Here is an 18,741-nt window from a genome sequence, read left to right as displayed (position 1 = left end):
CAGATGATTCATCTCAAGGTCAATTTCTGCCTTGGACTCAATGATTCCTGGTCAGGGTCACAGTGGGTTCAGAGCTTAGCTAAAATCGTAGCACAAAAAGCAATATTTCTCTCAAAAGGAAAACATGCCAAAATATCCCTCTTGTTAAACTGACATCCCCCAAATCTGTCCCCCTTATTGTGAAATACTACAGGAACGGAGGAGAAAAGCCTGCACCTTATACACTTAGGGCCCAGCACATTTCCTTCACCCCAGTTCTAATCACCCAATACATTACAGCCTCTCCACCAGGGTAATCAGCTAGGCACTTCCCTCCATCAATGCTTTGCTTGGTTAAGCCCACCTCAACTATCACATACTGCTGTGAGCAGAACACAGCAACCGCTACGGTCTGAAGCACAGTATAACACAATGCTCACGGCTCACTGTCTTAAGCTCCAAGTAGTCAGACCTACAGAAAGTATTATTATTATTATTATTATTATTATTATTATTACCTACATCCTACTACCTAATACCTACATCCAGTCAATGTTCTAGTCTAAAATGTATACTTTGCTTCATATAAATAAACAGGCAATTTTATCACAATAATCACAGTCTGAAATAACGTTATCTCTCCTGTACTGAAAAGCAAACAAGATTTTTGTCTTTTTTGTTTGTCAGGCCTTGCAAGTGACTTTAGATTTTTGACCTGCGGTATGCAAATACAACATTAGGAGTAGTGATTCTCATTCAGAGTATCTCTTCTGCCATTGAATCACTTTAAACTGCCTCTGAAAGCAGGCCATGATGTCCTGTCTCTGTGAACATCAAGTTGCCATACTGAGCTGCCATGTTTCTCTTCCAGTAAGAAGAGAACTGGAAGAACTCTCTCCACAGTACATTGCTGGGATCCTCTGAGGCCATGAAAAACACATAGCTGCACGAATGGGTTACTGTCCGGCCCAGAGGACTCTGACTATCAGGGGTCCCAGATCAAGGCCAGAGACAGCACAAAACCCAGGAATGGTACACCTCAGAAAGAAATGAATACAGTTCAAATAAATTGCTTGTGGTCTGGTGATAGGTCATATATTAGTTCATGCCATTTTTTTGGGGAGTAAAATCCCATCATTAATGTTGACATGTTATACAGCCTATTTTAAAGGTCAGATATTCTACTATAAGTAGTAGATCAGGAACGGTCAGGTAAGTTAACATTATAATGACTCCAGCAAAATCAATATCACTGTCATCTTCCAAAGTTCAAGGTCCAGAGTCCACTGTGGCGGTAATACGGAAGCGTTCTACTGCATGAGAGTTAACAGGATTACTGGTGAAAATCTGGCACACTTTTCACTGTATTTCATGCTTTTTTCGTCAGAAAAACGACTCACACAGGCTTCAAAGAGTGATGTGTGCTACTCTGCATTTTAAAATTCCAGCCACTGGTTCAGAATGAGGACGTTTTAAAGTACTACTGATTGTGGTACTTGCTGTCAGTCACCGCTCCGGTCATAGGTAAGACATATCTTGATTATCGTAATTTATTGTCTGGACTCAACTGGAAATAATCTCACTTAAAAAAAACTAGTTTTATGGTAGTGACACTGATATCGAGGTTATATAGGCCTTTTAATATAGGCCTGAAGCCTAGTGCTATAGCACATTTTTTGTAGTATTTTCTTGTGCTACTTTTGACCTGATTTGCATTTAAGTTGAGATATTTTTATATATAAAGTAGGTAAAATTGATTGTTTATTGACAGTATATGACTACATTCAATAACCATGAGACAGAAATGTTTATTAAAAAGCTTTTGTAAGTTTAGTTATTTTATATATTATCTCAGTGTTAAAATATTACATTTATTTTGACACCTGCAATAAGAGAAGTGCATCTAAGTAAATCTAAGGCTAATCCTATACTTCATGTAGAACCATTTGATCTGTTTTAGATGTTTTTCCTCCCAGGCTAAGCAGATAAAATGTGACTATTCAGTTGGGAATGAGGTGCTCTAATTGCTCAGCCATAGAGTACTAAACAAACAGGGTGCTAGTATATAGCACTAAAAAGGGGCCCTTTCACTCATAACAGTAGTGGAATACAATAGCTTTTTGGTGCTGTATGGTGCAATATTTTGTATTTATTTATTAAAGCATTAATGCAGGTCTTTGAAATAGATTTCTAGATTCTATATAGAACCACACACCCTTGAACAACCTTTTAAAAACTTTGTTAAATAGTCTAAAGCCATAGTCAAGTAGAATTGTGAAGTGTTGTTCAGTGAAAAAACAAAACTTGAGCAAAAGAACAAAAGCAGCAGCTCAAAAACCTACCTGTAGAACTACACGGGACAACTATTCGCATCATTTTGGTTTAAATTAGAACACTAATTAAAGTCTTTTTGAGTTGTCATAAATCAGCATGTAACATAATTAAATTAATACAAAAAATGGTAATGACTAAATTTTATTAAAAGGTTCCTCACAAATATGATAATATATACAATTATTTAAAGTGCAAATCCATCCCAATTGTACAAGTTTTTCATCTGTCAAATCGAGCAGAATATAGTTTCATATCATGACAAAAAACTTGTATCTCCAAAATGGCAACTTTACAGAAGAAGGGGAAAACTTCTATAAGTCAGTGTACAAATATTTAATTGTTTTATTTAAAAAAAATACAAATATAAAATAAAAATTCAATATACAATATTTAAAAAATCAATTTGCAGCATTTCTATTGGTTCATCCGTCATGAAAGTCTGATACAATGTAAAGAACAACTGTCAGATTCACATTATGTCAAAAAGTAAAAAAAAAAAAAAAAAAAAAGGCAGAAATAGAGGTTTGGGTTTTGGCAGGACAGTGGCGATAGGATAGTTATTTTCTTACACCATGTTATTTTTGTTATTTTTGTCTGCAGATATTCTGCAAAGCAACTCCTTTTAAATGTTGAAGAGTATTTCCCACAACTACCTGAATCAAAACATGTTCTCATGGCCAAACTAATAGTAGCTTATGCCCTGTGGGCAGTAGGAGGCCCTTTGGGTCTTCACCATCTGTACCTCAGAAGGGACAGCCATGCTCTCCTGTGGATGCTCACTCTGGGAGGCTTTGGGGTCGGTTGGATGCGAGAGTTCTTCCGTCTCCCGTCCTACGTCAGCGAAGCCAATAAGGATGCAGAAAAAGTTTCACGTTCCTCCACCACCGTTCCATCAATGGGCTTGTTTCGGTTTGCTGGCCAGGTTTGTGTGGGCATCTACTTCGGCTCAGTGGCTCTCATCAGTCTCAACTCCCTGAGCTTCTTCTACCTGATTGTGCTCCCGCTGAGCGTGGGGGCAGGAATCCATCTGGTGTCCTGTGTCGGCCAGCAGACTTCTGACCTTCAGAAGACCCTCACAACTTGCATCATTACCTCGTCCATATTCTACGGCAGCACGCTCTCCCCTCTGCCCATCAGCATAGCAGCTAGTGTGACAGCAGCACAGCACAGAAGGTTTAAAACTAAACGGCGTTCAGGAGGCCCACCAGAGCCACTCGGTCAGTTGCACACATACACAGCACTGTACTTCACTGTAAGTCTCAAAGCAATTTTATTCAAAAGTATAAAAACAGTTTGGTCACAGGTAAGGCAGATTTCATAATTCATATTGTCTGCATCATTATCCCTCAGAAATAAACATGGTGTTTTTATTATTGCCCATAAGACAGTGCCATGACATACAGTGGCATGCAAAGGTTTGGGCACCCCTGGTCAAAATAACCATGGTCTCAGGCAATGGGTTGTTCATAATCATTAGAAAAGACCAGAGGATTCAAATTTTAAAGCTATATAAAAATGTGAGAATTATGAAATGGTAGTTATCAGGAACAGTGGAGGTCAAGTTGAGGTCTGGAAGACCTGCACCCTTACCACGAAAATCAGGATCAAACATTTTCAAAGAATTTTAAATCTGGCCACACAAATCACCTCTCAATGCAGATAACGCGATCATTTTAGTGTCTAGTTATGGTCAGTAATCTCATTATGTCATTGTTGATGCCCCTGCCAATATGTTATGATTCTCTGTTCTCCAGGGCCTCGTGCTTTTCGCCTGAGCCTGGCTGTGTTGGCTTTCTCAGCTCCTCTGGGATACAGTATCTTTCACAACACCACAGCTACTCTGTACTACATTTCAGATTGTGTGGCAGCGATCCTTGACATGTTTTGGTTCTTTCCCTGGCTCAGAGGGGTCTTGGAGTATGTTCTGTTGTTGCCATACCAGATCCTATGTACTCTCACGGGTGGGAGTTACTATGAGGAGAGCTGGAAGAAGGTGCTGGAAATACTTCTGAATGAGTACAGCCAAAGAGAGATAGATGCCATGAAGGTAAGCCCAGTGAATAATGCTGAATGTCTAGTCAGTTGAGTTGAAGCTACCAGTGACAGCACTAAACACATCTCTTTCCTATAAGAAAATCACACTGGAAGCCATCCAACCGTTTCAATGTAAAAATGAACCACTAATAGACTTTAACAGATACTGTAGGTTTATGAGATCAGTGCAACACTTCAAAATCCAACAACAAAATTCACTAGCCTGTTCATTTTAAAGTCCCCATACCGTACAGGTTTCTTCAGAGGTCCGCTTTGTGTGGTAATAATTAATTTTAAACATGTTTACATATTTACATAGGTTGACTATGTCCCAGCTTTTTATCCCTTAGAATAAACATGCTGATTTTGTTACTGTGGCTTTTAAACTAACATATTGTAATCGTCCAATGACCAAAATATCTCCATTGACCAAAGTATCTCAAAAATGCTGACTTTACAGGAGAAGATAAACATGTTCTGAATGTTTAATGTAAAATAACTTTATTCCAAGTCATTTTGGAGCATTTCTATTGGTCTATTCATCTTGAACTATTTACACAGTGTAAACAGTAGCTACAGGGTGTAAAACAATACATGGAATGGAATGAAACAAAAAATGGACAAAATGGAGATTTTCCTTGTTTTTGTTTGGACAGCAGCGATATGTAAATAACCTCTGTTCTGTTTGGCTCTCCTATATTGTATTTGTTTAAAAAGTAATCCAGACTAAAATCCGTATATAACTGTAATAATAGTGTAAATGCAATTAGGTGTCATGACAACATAAGATAAATTAATTTAAAAACTGTACAATACATTTTAAAAATGCTGTTTTGCATCATAGTTTCCATTCACAGGCCACATGAATTAGACAGTGATCCGTTTATTTCCAAACAGTGTTTACATATAACATAAAATCTTTATTTTAAAAAGTGAATACACATTTATTTTTTGCATATGTAGTACCTAAACTATCACAACAAAGGCCTAAAAATGACTGCATTGAAACCTACTCGATCAAAACCACTTTTAACTAAATTCAAAGTAAAACCAGAAGCTTAGTTTGGATGCTCATGATCCTGCTCTGTAACCCTCTTGAATCTTCTAAAACACTGAGCTACCACCAGCCCTCCTGTTCTGAAACAAGAGCATGGAAGGATTTTGACCGCCCGCTGCCTTCCTCAGTAATGTGCCATGAATAACATTGATTCTGGTTACAATGGCAACTGTCAAAGGGTGGCAGCTATATATTAATACGCAAGTGAAGAGTCAATTCTTAAAGGTGATGTGTTGGAAGCAGGAAACACAGGCAAGAATAAGAATCTGAGACACTGAGAAGGCTGAATTGAGATGGCTAGACGACTGGGTCTGAACATCTCCAAAATGTGTTCCTGGTGTGCAGTGATTAGTACCTACCGCAACTGCTCCAAGGAAGGACAACCGGTGAACAGGAACAGGGTCATAAGAGGCCAAGATGAAAAGGTTGACACTGTGTCTGGCTGTGTCTTGTAAAGTCCATGCCTCAACAGGTTGGAGCTGTTTTGGCAGCATAAAGGGGACCTACACAATATTAATGTTTATTAATGTTACAGTTTTGGCTTATCAGTGTAGGTCTCTCTCAGTACCATGTTTGTTTATTGTTCCACCAGCCGGAAAACACATACACCGAAGCCCATTTCAGGTGCTGGGTTTTTTTTGGAATGTACTGCATGCTTATGCTGGCCCAAATTTCATTCAATTCAATTACACTGGAAGAATGCTGAGCATCCAGCCTCTGCGGAATTTAAATTATGCATATAATGACCATTCCTATTGGTCCATATTTCACTAATCACGCAAAGAGCAGCTGCTGTTTTCAAATGATAAAAAAATAATAGAGACACAAGGTTTTGTCTCAGCACTAGCAAAGGATATGAGTCATTCCATGCATCTCCATAACCGACATGGATACATGGTGGATTTCCAGGGCAAAAAATCTATTTTATCCTTGCAGCCATGCAAACCTTCAAAGCTGTGCTCCAATTAGGTTTTCATTTATGAATGTTTTAAAGTTTGTCCCATCATGGTTTAAACTGCTCCATAAATACTAATCTTAACTTCTTACAGAATGACTGAACTGATCTAAAATATTTACAAGGTACCAATGCAAGAATACAAATAATATTTTACATTAAATAATAGAGATATAATTCATTTAATGCTCATAAAGGGTTATATATTCATGTATTTCATCTTTCAGTCATTTTTCAAGTAAATTAGCAAAATTAAAATTGTATGCTACATTTATAAGACAATTATCGATTGATTTCTGAATTCCATATTTAAAGCAACACCATGGGTTTAAAATTTAGCATGATTTAACATGAGTTTAACTGAAGTACTTCTTTCATGGTGTGATCAGACAGGAGACTATGTACAGTGGGTTTCACGATATACTAAAATAACTCCACTTTTCCCATCTGAGTAAAAAAAGCTTTATTCTCTGCATTGTTCTAGGTGATGTCAGTCTCTGAGGGGGCCACACTGGAGGAGATAACCACCAGATATAGGGAGCTGGTTAAATTATGGCACCCAGACCACAACCCCACGCAGCAGGACGAGGCACAACAGATGTTCATTCAAATCCAGGCCGCATACGAGACACTAATGAACAGGCATAAGCCAAGAAAAAAGAAGTGACTGTCTTCTTTAGTGAAGCATTAGCATGTAGAACACACTGTTATACTGGTGCTCACGTGAACATGCTCTTAGTAATAATTCTTTAAAGGGGAACTCCAGGCAAAATGAGAAACCGAACCATGGCTATAACAGTTGTAAACATGCCACTGATGCTGTAGTAGTATCTAGACGGAGTTTTGTAGGTTTAAAGACTAGGAAAAACATCCTTCTGATGATGTATCTTGAAGGTGGGAGGACCTTTGAAAGAAGGTGGGGCAAACACTAGCACTTTGGGGTGGATAATTGAGCACTTTGTGTTTATTAGCCTCTACAGCAGTGAATTGCAGGTTGTATGATGTATTTGCATAATGCATGGGCGGTTTTAGTGAAAGAACATGGATGCATTAAATAAATGAATTCTTAAAAAACGACAAGGCTGGGAGTTGCAATGCTGTGGTTCAGACTGTCCAGCAAAACAGCAAAAATTAAATACTTATTTATAAGTATTTATTATAAATATTTAATACTATCATATTTATTTGTTACTTTTAGACCAGAACACTCCTTACCTATCAGAGATTGTCCTGTCGTTTCTTCAGCTGCATGCCTGTAGGTCTGCTGCCTCCCAGTGGCTACAAACAGCACTTGCTTCAAGATTCAAAAGTCTGCTCCTGAGCACATTATAACTTTTAAACTTAAAAACGATCCAATATTTACTACATAAACTCACAATTACAACTACAGATTGCAGCTGCTATAATGTGCACCCAGCATTCACACAGGCATTCAATTGTGAAAAGCATCACCAACCAAATGGGACACTCTCTGGAGCAGGTGTACATGAGCCTGAGGTCCCCTTGCTTGCATGAGCTAGAGGGATATAAAGGCCCTGGAATTGGGCTGTGGAGCAGTGGAACTCTGGAGTGAAGGTACACCATCCATAACCTTTGGGATGAGTTGGTCGGCGTTTGTAATCCAGAACTAATCATCTAACATCAGTACCTGACCTCACTAATGCTTTTTTGGGTAAATGCAATCAAATCCTCACAGACATGTTCTCATGCTCAAAGGAATGTGAGAATTAGCATAGAACACACATTTACATTTAGAGGTAGTTAATAATGGAGGTAGGTGCCCCTTAAGCTCTGTAAAGCTGGATGGTGACCATGCAGAAATTCAAGGGATGTTGTAGCATACAGTAGATGTGGTAGATGTGATGTGATTAGTCACGCGTACCTAGCTGGTCCAACTTGTAGATGTAAAGAGACAGGAGCTCATCAGCTGCTGCACAGTTTGTGTTGGTCATCCTCTAGTCCTTCATCAGTGGTCACAGGACGCTAATGCCCACAGGACGCTGTAGGCTGGATATTTTTGGTTGGTGGACTATTCTCAGTCCAGTAGTGAGGCTGAGGTGTGTAAAACCTCCAGCAGCACTGCTGTGTCTGACATACTAACACCACCATCATGCCAGGGTCAATGCAGTGCTGAGAATGACCCACCCTGCTCTGTGGTGGTCCTGTGGGGTCCTGGGGTGTCTGTGTATCTGTGATATTAAATATTAAATATTAAATTAATATTTGCTACAGCCTTTCCCTGTTGGTCTGCTGGGTTACAGCAAATACTTGCATGCTTAGTCGTGTGAATTTGTTAGACATTAGATGGCTTGCATTGGGCTACTAATCACTGCATCCCAGCTCCTAACAGACCCCCTTAAACGTTGGATGAGCAGCAGGTGTCTACAAACTTTTGGACACCCTGATCCCATCCTTCCCGTCCCATTCCATCCATCGATGCTCTCGGTTTTCCAAGCTGATCGAGCGTTCCGCGAGTGGCTTACTCGGGCCTGCTGGATCCCGGAACTTGTTCGGGATTTTCAGGTAAAGGATCCCGGAGATGCGCGAGAAAACAAACCGCGCTCGAGCCACATAAACAACACGGCAGAGAGGGTCGCTCGCCAGGTGGGGAGAACAACCAGGCCGACCGTGCACGGTGCCCGTCGCGCGGGGGAGGTGACACGGCGTCGTGCGGGTGGTCAGCCGCGCGCGGTCCGGCCGAGTTTTACAGAGGCGGCTAACGCTAGCCAGCTAGCCGCGCGGCATCTGCCGAGTATCGGGTGCCATAGCAACGCCGACGGGCTCTCGGGCAACATTATCGCGCTTTAGTTCGCCACGGCCAAAATACCGAGCGGGACGGCCCGAATGGACCGGCCGAGCTGTTAGTGTGTCTCACAACGGCGATTCGCGTTGTTTACTCGTCAGTTCGGCCGTGTTTACGCCTTATTCCCCAGCTGTCGCCTTTCGTTAGCTCGTTAGCCGCTGCCGCTAGCTGGCTCTCGCCTCAGCCGCACAGGTTGAGACGCTCAGCGCAGCGGAGACACGGAGACTGACACCACTGACAGCGCGGTCTGCCCTGTTCCTCTGCCCGGAGAGGGCTTTCACCACCCATAGCCACATCCAACAGGCATAGCTAGATAGATATTTGGCTGAAGTTACTGGCCTGGCTCGTGTAAAAGAACAGGCTGCCTGTTGCTGGAAGTAGCTAGTTAGTGTTTTAGCGGGTCTGCCTGAGCGTCGGAGTTAACTTTTCTGTTTTAGGATAAACAGAGGCAGTCGAGGAGTTTAGTCTCTGTGGTTTGGGATAAATATGGAAATCTGTAGCTAGTCTGTAACGGCACAGCTGGGGGGATGCCTGTTCCCTTTGTTTTGAAGTTAGGAGTATATCGTTGCTATCATGCAAAAAGCGTGCATCTCCAAAATGTCAACTTTATAGAAGAAGGGGGGGGGGTACAAAACTTAGGCACTTTCACTGGAAATCAATGTAAAAAGGTTTGCTCGTTAAGAGCATTTCTATTGGTCCATTCATCAGAAAATGTGAACACAGTTCTGTCAGAAAGTCAAAAACAGCAGAAATGGAGATACTAGTTTTTTGTGTGACAACAATGACGTTCAAGTAATATGGGTCAGTGCTAATAGTTGTTGTTATTGTCAGTATCATAATCATCATCATTATTATTATTATTATTATTATTATTATTATTATCATCAGTGCTTGGACATTTTAATCAGTATCCCACTGAAGGTTGCTGTTGTAGTGTATTAAGTCTGTGTACAACAAGCAGCAGTTATGGCTAAAGAAGAATATTTAACATACTGGACAACAATAAATCATAACATACCACAACATACTTCTTTACACACAGTATTTAAGTTAATTTGTTTGCAATATGTTAAATTCAGCAAATAAACAGAATGATGATGCTTTAATGTGTTCTGTGTAGAGGAGGTGGACTCCTGTAATTTGACCAGGGTTGCCCCAACCTTTAAATAAGACTGTGAATCCCTGTTAAGACCATGTTGTAATACATATGGCATTCGTTGTTTTTATACAACACCACATCTGCAATTATCCGTCTGTGATCGCTGTCTTAGTTGGTGGTGGTGTCGTCGTTGTTCCTTGATCTTTTCCCCTCTGCACTCTGATAGGTCAGATGTAAAGGGGAGGGCATCTTCTTGACTTATGCACTGCTTTCTGTTTAGTCTTAACCAAAGTATTGTAGAAGGCAGAGAGCTGGGGCTGGTACCAAAACTACAAGATATTAACTTGCGGTAGTATTCTTAATGCCATACGAGTTGATAACTAATTCATTTCTAAATTAAAGATGTGAGTCTAAGCGAGGAGATGCAAGCTGTTAGACAAACAGATTATAAGTCAATCTATGTGCCTTGCGGCATTTCATCAAGTGTTTTCTCATGATGTTTCGTTTTTTCTGCTGTTGGTTTTTAGGCATCTGGTGTGAGAATGAATGCTGACGATTGCAATGGCCGTTCTTACATGTCAGGTATTGGGAGGTCCTATCGATTTTATCTGACATAGGTATCTGCCTAAGGACCGCTTAACCGCGTGCGTGCGTGCGTGTGTGTGTTTGCAGGCAATGGAGATTCTTCGACAGAGCGAGAGTTTTTTGCAGGGCTAAGGGGACCTACAGTGAGCACTCCTAACAGTCAGCACTCCTCCCCCAGTCGCTCCCTCAGTGGTCCGTACACTTTTTCTTTAAAACAAAAAATCTTTAAAAAAAAATCGAATCTAATATTCTAGCTGTTACCCTTTGTACATATTGTATTCTGTATTCTGCTTTTTGGGTTTGTATGGATATGAGGAGGCCGTTCATAAGTGTTTGCTCTGCTCTCTTTCCCATCTGTCCAGCTAATTCCATCAAAGTTGAGCTCTACAGTGATGAAGAAGCAGGTGGCGCTACACTCGCAGAGAGGAGAGGAGGAGAGAGGGATGAAGGATGGAAAGATGATAAAGGCGACATCCCAGAAGAAGGGGTGGTGGAGGTTGGTGGAGTGGTTCGAGGTCAAGGAGGAACTGGTTGTGGCGAGATGGGCAGTCTTGGGCCTGCTTCACCTGGACCCATTCGGCTGCCCAATGGAAAACTCAAGTGTGACATCTGTGGAATGATCTGCATCGGTCCTAATGTTCTGATGGTACACAAACGCAGCCATACGGGTGAGTCGCAAGTGGTTCTTTGGGCTAAATATTAATTTTACACATCAGGATGTCTCAAATAATGATACATATAGGTACTTTTGCCGCAAAAAAATTGACAGGTGAGCGACCGTTCCAGTGTAACCAGTGTGGAGCTTCCTTCACACAGAAGGGCAACCTGTTGCGTCACATCAAGCTCCATTCTGGTGAAAAGCCCTTCAAATGCCCATTTTGTAACTACGCCTGTCGTCGCCGTGACGCACTCACAGGTCACCTCCGCACCCACTCTGGTAAGTCTGCACAGAAGATAAAGGAAATGTACATGAAAAGAAATAATCGCAGAATATGTGGTTGTAGGAATTGTAGGAATGGAAAGTGTGTGGGATGAATAAAATGATGTAACACTGAATACGCTCTACAGTGTTTGCCATAATGAGCTGAATACCTTCAACTGCAGTATTGACGTGGTGCTTAAAAGATGTTCTTCCACAGTTTTACTCTATACTGAGGATAGAACAAGAAAAAAAGATCTTAGTGATTGTACACTGTATGTCCGAATGTATCCTTGCACCTGTTCTAATGAGTGAACTACTTTCACATGCACCCATTGCTGACACCAGTGTCTAGTTACACACACGGCTTGTATAATCTCTATAGAAAAGTATTGCCAAATAAATGGCATGTTCTTGAGCAGCCACACAACAGCCGGAAGTCACCATATGCAGTGGCAAGATGGGTATAAAGCCCCAGTGTTAGACTGTGAAGCAGTGGAACTGCATTCACTGGAGTGGTGGAGCTCCATCCAGTACTTTTGGGATTAGATGGAGTGGCACTTGTGATCTATCTATCTAACTAATCATCATAATCATATCCACAACCAACATCAGTACCTAACCTCATTAATGCTCATCTGTCTGAATGCAGTCAGATCCTCACAGCAGTGATTCAACATCTAGTGTAAAGCCCTCCAGAAGGCAAGAGGCTGTGACTGCGGCAAAAGGGGGAGGAACTTAATAACTGTTAATACCCCTAATTTCAGAAGAAACACTGGGTGATCAGCTGTATGCAAACTTTTGGACATATATTGTAAGTTACTGTGTGTACTCAGTATTATTTTTGAAATAAAGCCTCAAGAAACTAAATGGCAACTGACCTCAGCACCGTCCCCACATGCTCTAGTGATGACATTTAGAATATTATGAAAACAGGATATCCTGCTTGTGCTTTCAAAATGTTGATGTGCATTCACCTGTAATAATGTGAAGCAGGCAGGTCGCGGTGGCTTTCTTACCATTCCTCTGAATGAGAGTGCAAAGGTTCGGAGAAATGACTACCAAGAGTCATGGAGTTCTCCGAAATGACGTAAATATCTCCTGAAGATAGGCCTATGTGGTTTATTTTTTTTTTTCGCTTTTCAAACGTCATTGATGAGAAACCATTTCTTACATTCAGATAATTTTCGCAAATGATGAGAAGAGAAATTAGGGGTGTTAGTTTCACCCTGGAAAAGGCTACGTGATCAGCCTGTAGTTGTATTTCAGCAGTGGAACATGAAAAATCCTCAACGATTTCATTGGAAAAAATGTGCATGCACCAGTTTTCCTGTAAAATTCAAACAATTTTGGTTATAAACACTCATTTCATCCACATAGTCAAATATATTCCACCAAGCATTCACACATTATTTAAGAGTTAATATGATTTACAGAAGTAATAATAAGTCCTCACACTTTTACAATCCCAGGGATGCTTTACAATATGGTACCAAAGAAATAACACACTTAAAGAGAATGAAAGTTGAAAATATTATTTTATTTATTGATTTATTTTTGGCTGGGCTTTTAGAAGGGTGGGTGCAGCAACACTAAAAGACTCTGAATAGAGGAAAGGCAGAACTGAATAAATGTAGTTTTTGCTTGTTTTACTAGATGTGTTTTTCATTTTCAGTCACAGGTAGATGTTCACACATTGTATAAGCAAAAATGTAAACATACGTTTAACATCACATTTGAGAACCTTTTGTGTATTATTGTCATCCTTCTGCAGAAGACATATTTCTAACCAAGACCCCTGGCTTTCTTCTTGATCTGTGTTGACTGTTGTTTTTTCTGATGAATGTCATTCTATATTATTTCAGTTTCCTCTCCAACTGTGGGAAAGCCCTATAAGTGCAGTTACTGTGGTCGTAGCTACAAGCAGCAGAGCACACTGGAGGAACATCGAGAGCGCTGCCACAGCTACCTTCAGAGTCTAGACCATCAACCCGCTCACAGCACCCAATCTGCACAGGGTAACTCAAGCACACTTCTGCAGAACTTAAATGTGGTTGTGTGTGTCTGTCTGTATTTATGTTCTCATCCTGCTGTCTGTATGGCCTTTGTACAGGTGAGGAGTCGCGTAACATGGATGTGATTCCTGAGCCTTTAGTCCAGCCCTCCTCAGAAAAGATGACCTTCATTGAACGGGTGGCTAACAGCATCACTAAAAGGAAGCGGTCAACACCTCAGAAGTTTCTGGGTAGGTTCCTTGAGATTGGGCACAGTTCATTACACCCATATGGGAGTGCTTCATATATCATCAAGTGTTCTTGATAACACAGAAAGGCACACTGTGTAAATTTTAGCGTTTTAATATGCCACATTTTTTATTGTGTTCTGTGAACATCCTGACCAATCTCAAGTGCTCCCGCTGAGTGTTATGTGGGTGTTCTGACAAATCAAGGCAGTGATGTTGCATGAATGTTTTCTGGTGAAGATAATGCAGGCCATTCTTTATTCATGTTACGTCAATTGTTGATATGTCAGAATTATAATGTGCAGAAAATTATGTTAAAAATTATATGCCAGCAAGCAAGCGTTTGAAGTGTGATGTGTATAAATATGTTTATATAACTATATGTAACTGTACAATAAGGTAAATGTGATTTCACCCATGTCGTGCTGTTGTAACATGACCTGTAACATACGGGTGTGTGATATTTTCCCCTGTCTGTGTGTAGGGGAAAAGCACATGCGACTGAACATCTCCGATGCACCTTATGAACTCAGCTCTAGCCCTGAGAAAGAGCGGGACATGCTGGGTTCGCACACCGGAGGCGACCCTGCTGCTTTAGTGGGCGTGGGAGGCCGCTATCTTCGCGGGCCCAGAGGAGGTGAAGACATGGATTCTCCACGCGCCATGCGCCTGCCTCCACCTCACCCGGCCTGCATGTCCGAGTTCACTCCTGTCATCAGCTCCGTCTATCCCCATATCACGCCTCTGGGCCAGCGGCTAAACTGCGGTGGGGGCATGTCCATGGGCCTGGCTGGACGTGAGGCGGGCGAGGGCCACGAGGACGTGCCCTCGGGCCGAAGCCACACCGCCTCACCCAGCAACGGATGCCAGGACTCCACAGACAACGAGAGCATGGCAGAGGAGCAGTGCATCGTTGCCAGCGTCCCACCCGGCAGCTCCAACCACCGAGGGCGAGAGAGGCACAGCCCCAGTCATGCCAAAGAAATAGACCTGGAGGTAGAGAGGGAAAGGGGAGTCCCAGGGGGCCTGCCGATGGGCCCAGCTAAAGGTAGCCCGCGGTCCCCGCACTCCTCCAGGGAGGCCATGCAGGTAGTGGACGGCGAGGGGCGGCCGGTGCGCTCCTTCCGTTGCGAGCACTGCCGCATCTTCTTCCTGGACCATGTCATGTTCACCATCCACATGGGCTGCCACGGCTTCCGCCAGCCCTTTGAGTGCAACATCTGTGGCCACCGCAGCCAGGACCGCTACGAGTTCTCCTCGCACATCGTCCGCGGGGAGCACCAGGTGGGCTGAGCCGGCTGAAAGCAAAAGGGGTGGAAGGGCTGGTCTGCGGGTGGGACGGGTTTTTTTGTTTGTTTGTTTGTTTGTATGTATGTTTGTTTGTTTGTTGGTTTGTTTGTTTTTTTGGAAGAGGGAGGAGGGTACTGGCAGAGACGTATGCTGCTTTGAGATGACACGGAGTCCAGTTTGGTCTGCACCAGATTTGGGGGGGCAGAACAAATGAGCACTTGCTTTTACTGTTAAGTGAACACCAGGCTTTGTCCTGTTGAAGGCTAACTGGCATAGGCACAAACCTGAAGATGCTGGGGGGCAGTTTGGTCTGGTGCTGAGTGAGATCCAATGGAGAGGGATTAGATTAGAGCAGAGGGAACAAATCCCACCATCCGATTGCACTCCCAAATCAGTTCTTTTGGCAAGACACAGCTGTTTTGCTTTAGAAGTGCCTTTCTTCAGTGGGGTTTACCTTTTCTTGGTTAGTTAGAGAAACTTGGTGCTTGAGCATGCTGCAGCAGGAGGCAGGACCGTTGAAGTCTTGCCAGCAGCATTTCCACACAGTCTGTGTTAGAGGTTGTGAGTGAGCGTGTGTGGGGGAATGTGTGTGAGAGAGGGAGAGTGACTGAAAAACAGAGAAGCATAAAAGCTTGCTGCTGAGCGAGATCCACAGTTGTAGTATATTCTAAAAGCATGGAGACTTCACTCTCTTGCGTTTAGACTCCTAGGTTTTACAGTAGCTCTGAAGGGCTGTGGAGTTTAGAGGACTCAGGGAGGACGCAGGGGACTAAAAGGAAAAATGTGGAGTAGCAGCATGGGCTGCAGGCCTCTTTAGGGCTAGGAGAAAGAGGAGATCTGTATGTTAGCCATACAAACGGAGCACACACACACACGTATTGCCTTAATTAGTTGCTTTATATCAACCCTGTATTAGCTAGTTATTGAATTGCATGGCGTTTAATGCTGGTGGTTACCGGAGGCACAATACAACCCGTTGCCAGCTGCCAGTCTGAGCATGGCAGTGTGCATAACTGAGGAAGTGGAGGGGATTAAGAATTTGGTCATGTCTTGGGTAATTGTATAGTTTTTTCTTCTAAAAAAACAGTGTATACTACATGTCTTATTTAAGTGGAAATTAACTTGAAATATTTTGCCTTAGTTTTCGAGTGTACAGCAGTGGATAACCTTTATCCGGGTCAGACTCTTAGACTTGGTGGTTTCCTTGTGCCTCAGATCTTGATTGTTGTTTTAAACTAGGTAGACCTCACCTCAGTGGCGATGATGACATTTATTGAAAAAGAAAAAAACTTAATTCTTCAGGACTACAGAGGGGTTTTTGTGTATCGGTGTTTGCAGTATGAAGTCCCCCCCCCCCTTTTATATCCAGCCTGTGCAATGAATTTGTCGAAGATAAAACGATCACCTGGCTTCAGTTAATATAAGGTACGCTGACTCTGTTCCAGAGTTCCTTCTAGAGTTTATCAAAACTGGGCTGAACGTTGTATATTTGGCAGTTGCAAACTGGTGTAGTGAAGCACTGAGCAGTGAAAGGAGCCTTAATGTGCTGGTGCAGATCAAACAAAGACCCATATCGCATTCTGTGACTCTGACCGACGACGGGGAGGGGGGTTGTTACCTCGGAGGAGGTTTGCACTTTTCTAACTCTCTGCTTAAATGTGAGTGTTTTGCTGGGGCTGCCGGGTGGGCTCAGGGGTGGGTCGTTACTAAAAGGCTTTAGGGGATCCTACAGTACTCACTGTTGACTGAGCTTTGGAACATATTCTTTTGTTTTCTGAAATTGCTCTATTGCACTGATTTCTGATAAAAATGCTATTTAGGGAAAATAAGTAACAATTTGATACGAGAATATGTAGGTTATAAAGACCAGATAAACAGTGTGTTGTTTTTAAAGTTCTATAAATACTATTTTCCTAATGAAAGGGGTCGTTGTCACAAAGGTTTCAGAACAGAAAAATTCTCCTTGTGTTGTAAAATTGGTGCTTGGTTGTTTGTGTGGCTTCAGCCCTTGATATTGGACTTAACTTGTATCCTGTACGCTTGTCCTGTGTGATCATGTCACATATGAGTTCATGTATCAAGGTACACTTAACCCCAACAACTATGGATTGCTGCTTGAGCTGAGGGAAAAGAGTGGAACTGTTGTCGCAGAATTTTGTACCGTCCTGCCAAGATATCGTGGCCTGTTTTAGTTCTCTCTTGCACAATTTGAGACGAATACGCTGAGATACTGAAGCACCAATGAGCGAATTTTTGAAAAATATCATCCGATTTTTTTCGAGGTTTGTTTGTTACCACCTTTTGAAAAAGTGGACAGTGCTTAAGGATACTTTAGATATTGTAGCATGTTTGTCACTCAGCCTTTGTGAAGGTGGTCAGCTATTTCCCAAACCTGCTTACATGTGAACCACTGATCTAGTGTTATACTTATCGCTAGCTGAAATGCATCCAGAAACCTCTTTAAGACGTGTGTTTGGATTCAAACGCCGGTGAAGGCCTGCAGTGTGAATGAATTCAGAAGTAGATGACAAACGAGACCAAAACCAGTATTTCTTTCAATAGCTTTGCACCCTTCATAGCTGAGGAGAATTCATTCTTCTTCTTCTTCTACCGTAGACATAATTTTACTTGAAGTTATTTAAGAAAAGAAATCAAATATATAATACTTAATGATGCACTTATTAATGGTTGAAATGAAATTCTGTAAATAATTATATGGTATGTATGAGTGAGAAGGTAGCATGTGTGCTTCTTTGTTTGCTGGAAATCTGGAACTGTTGAGCTTGTAAAATATTCAGCTGCAGATTTTCCCTGTTTCCTCCAGCCCTGACCTCACTGTTTTCTCCCCCAAAGTTTGTTACCCTGAATCCCACGTGTGATGAACTTAAATGAATATTTTTAAATGAACTGTGAAGTGACCATAACAAGCAGCAAGAGAGACCGAGCGTTTTGGTGAGGCAGGGATCGAGTTCCCTTTCATACTTACAGGCTTTCTCCTGGGTTCAATGTTTTTAAAGGCTTTGTGAGAAAAAAGATGTATATGACAAAGAAAAAACTCTTTACCTCAAATTTGTTAAAATATAAAAAACTGCCTCATGTTCTTTAAAAGGTGTGTTGGTTTCAAGAGGTGTTGTTTATTTGAGTTTGTTTTTAAGGAGTGTAACCCAACATTCAGTTGAAGTAATTTTTCATGTCCAATAAAGTAATATTTGTTGTATCTCCTGTCCACCTAAAAATCTCAACTAGTGTTTCCAACTCTGCCTAGTGTCGTCAGTCAGGTTTGTTTCTGAAAAATGTGAGAAATTAGTGTGTAGTTTACATTTATTGCAAACACAAGATTCCTTAATTATTCAAGCTATATCTTGCATACCTGTTTTTTAATTTGACTAAATCAAGCAGGATTTTGGTACATTTATATACATTTGTCATAGGTTACAAAGGTAA

At 41.7% G+C, this 18,741-nt stretch overlaps 2 protein-coding genes across 5 annotated transcripts; both read left to right on the top strand.

Annotated features, from left to right (window-relative positions):
* Positions 1–1,300: 1,300 nt before the first annotated feature.
* Positions 1,301–7,274, top strand: dnajc22 (DnaJ (Hsp40) homolog, subfamily C, member 22). The gene is made up of 4 exons (XM_072696470.1): positions 1,301–1,503; positions 2,914–3,530; positions 4,068–4,360; positions 6,844–7,274. The coding sequence occupies exons 2-4, from the start codon at positions 2,987–2,989 to the stop codon at positions 7,024–7,026; spliced, it is 1,020 nt and encodes a 339-aa protein (XP_072552571.1). The 5' UTR covers positions 1,301–1,503; positions 2,914–2,986; the 3' UTR covers positions 7,027–7,274.
* Positions 7,275–8,792: 1,518 nt separating this feature from the next.
* Positions 8,793–18,514, top strand: ikzf4 (IKAROS family zinc finger 4). Of its 4 annotated transcripts, none has more exons than XM_072696468.1 (8): positions 8,793–8,882; positions 10,789–10,843; positions 10,934–11,038; positions 11,209–11,514; positions 11,589–11,783; positions 13,631–13,783; positions 13,879–14,010; positions 14,492–18,514. In XM_072696468.1, the coding sequence occupies exons 1-8, from the start codon at positions 8,796–8,798 to the stop codon at positions 15,298–15,300; spliced, it is 1,842 nt and encodes a 613-aa protein (XP_072552569.1). In that variant the 5' UTR covers positions 8,793–8,795; the 3' UTR covers positions 15,301–18,514. The 4 variants fall into 4 exon arrangements, with proteins under 4 accessions (XP_072552569.1, XP_072552568.1, XP_072552567.1 ...); XM_072696467.1 differs by having other exon boundaries at positions 8,793–8,963; positions 11,616–11,783; XM_072696466.1 differs by having other exon boundaries at positions 8,793–8,963.
* The last annotated feature ends 227 nt before the right edge of the window (positions 18,515–18,741 follow it).

This window comes from Salminus brasiliensis, chromosome 14, assembly GCF_030463535.1.
Source record: "Salminus brasiliensis chromosome 14, fSalBra1.hap2, whole genome shotgun sequence".
Lineage (NCBI taxonomy): Eukaryota > Metazoa > Chordata > Actinopteri > Characiformes > Bryconidae > Salminus > Salminus brasiliensis.
The sequence above is the reverse complement of the archived record's forward strand: the minus strand, read 5'-3'. Positions and strand labels throughout refer to the sequence as shown.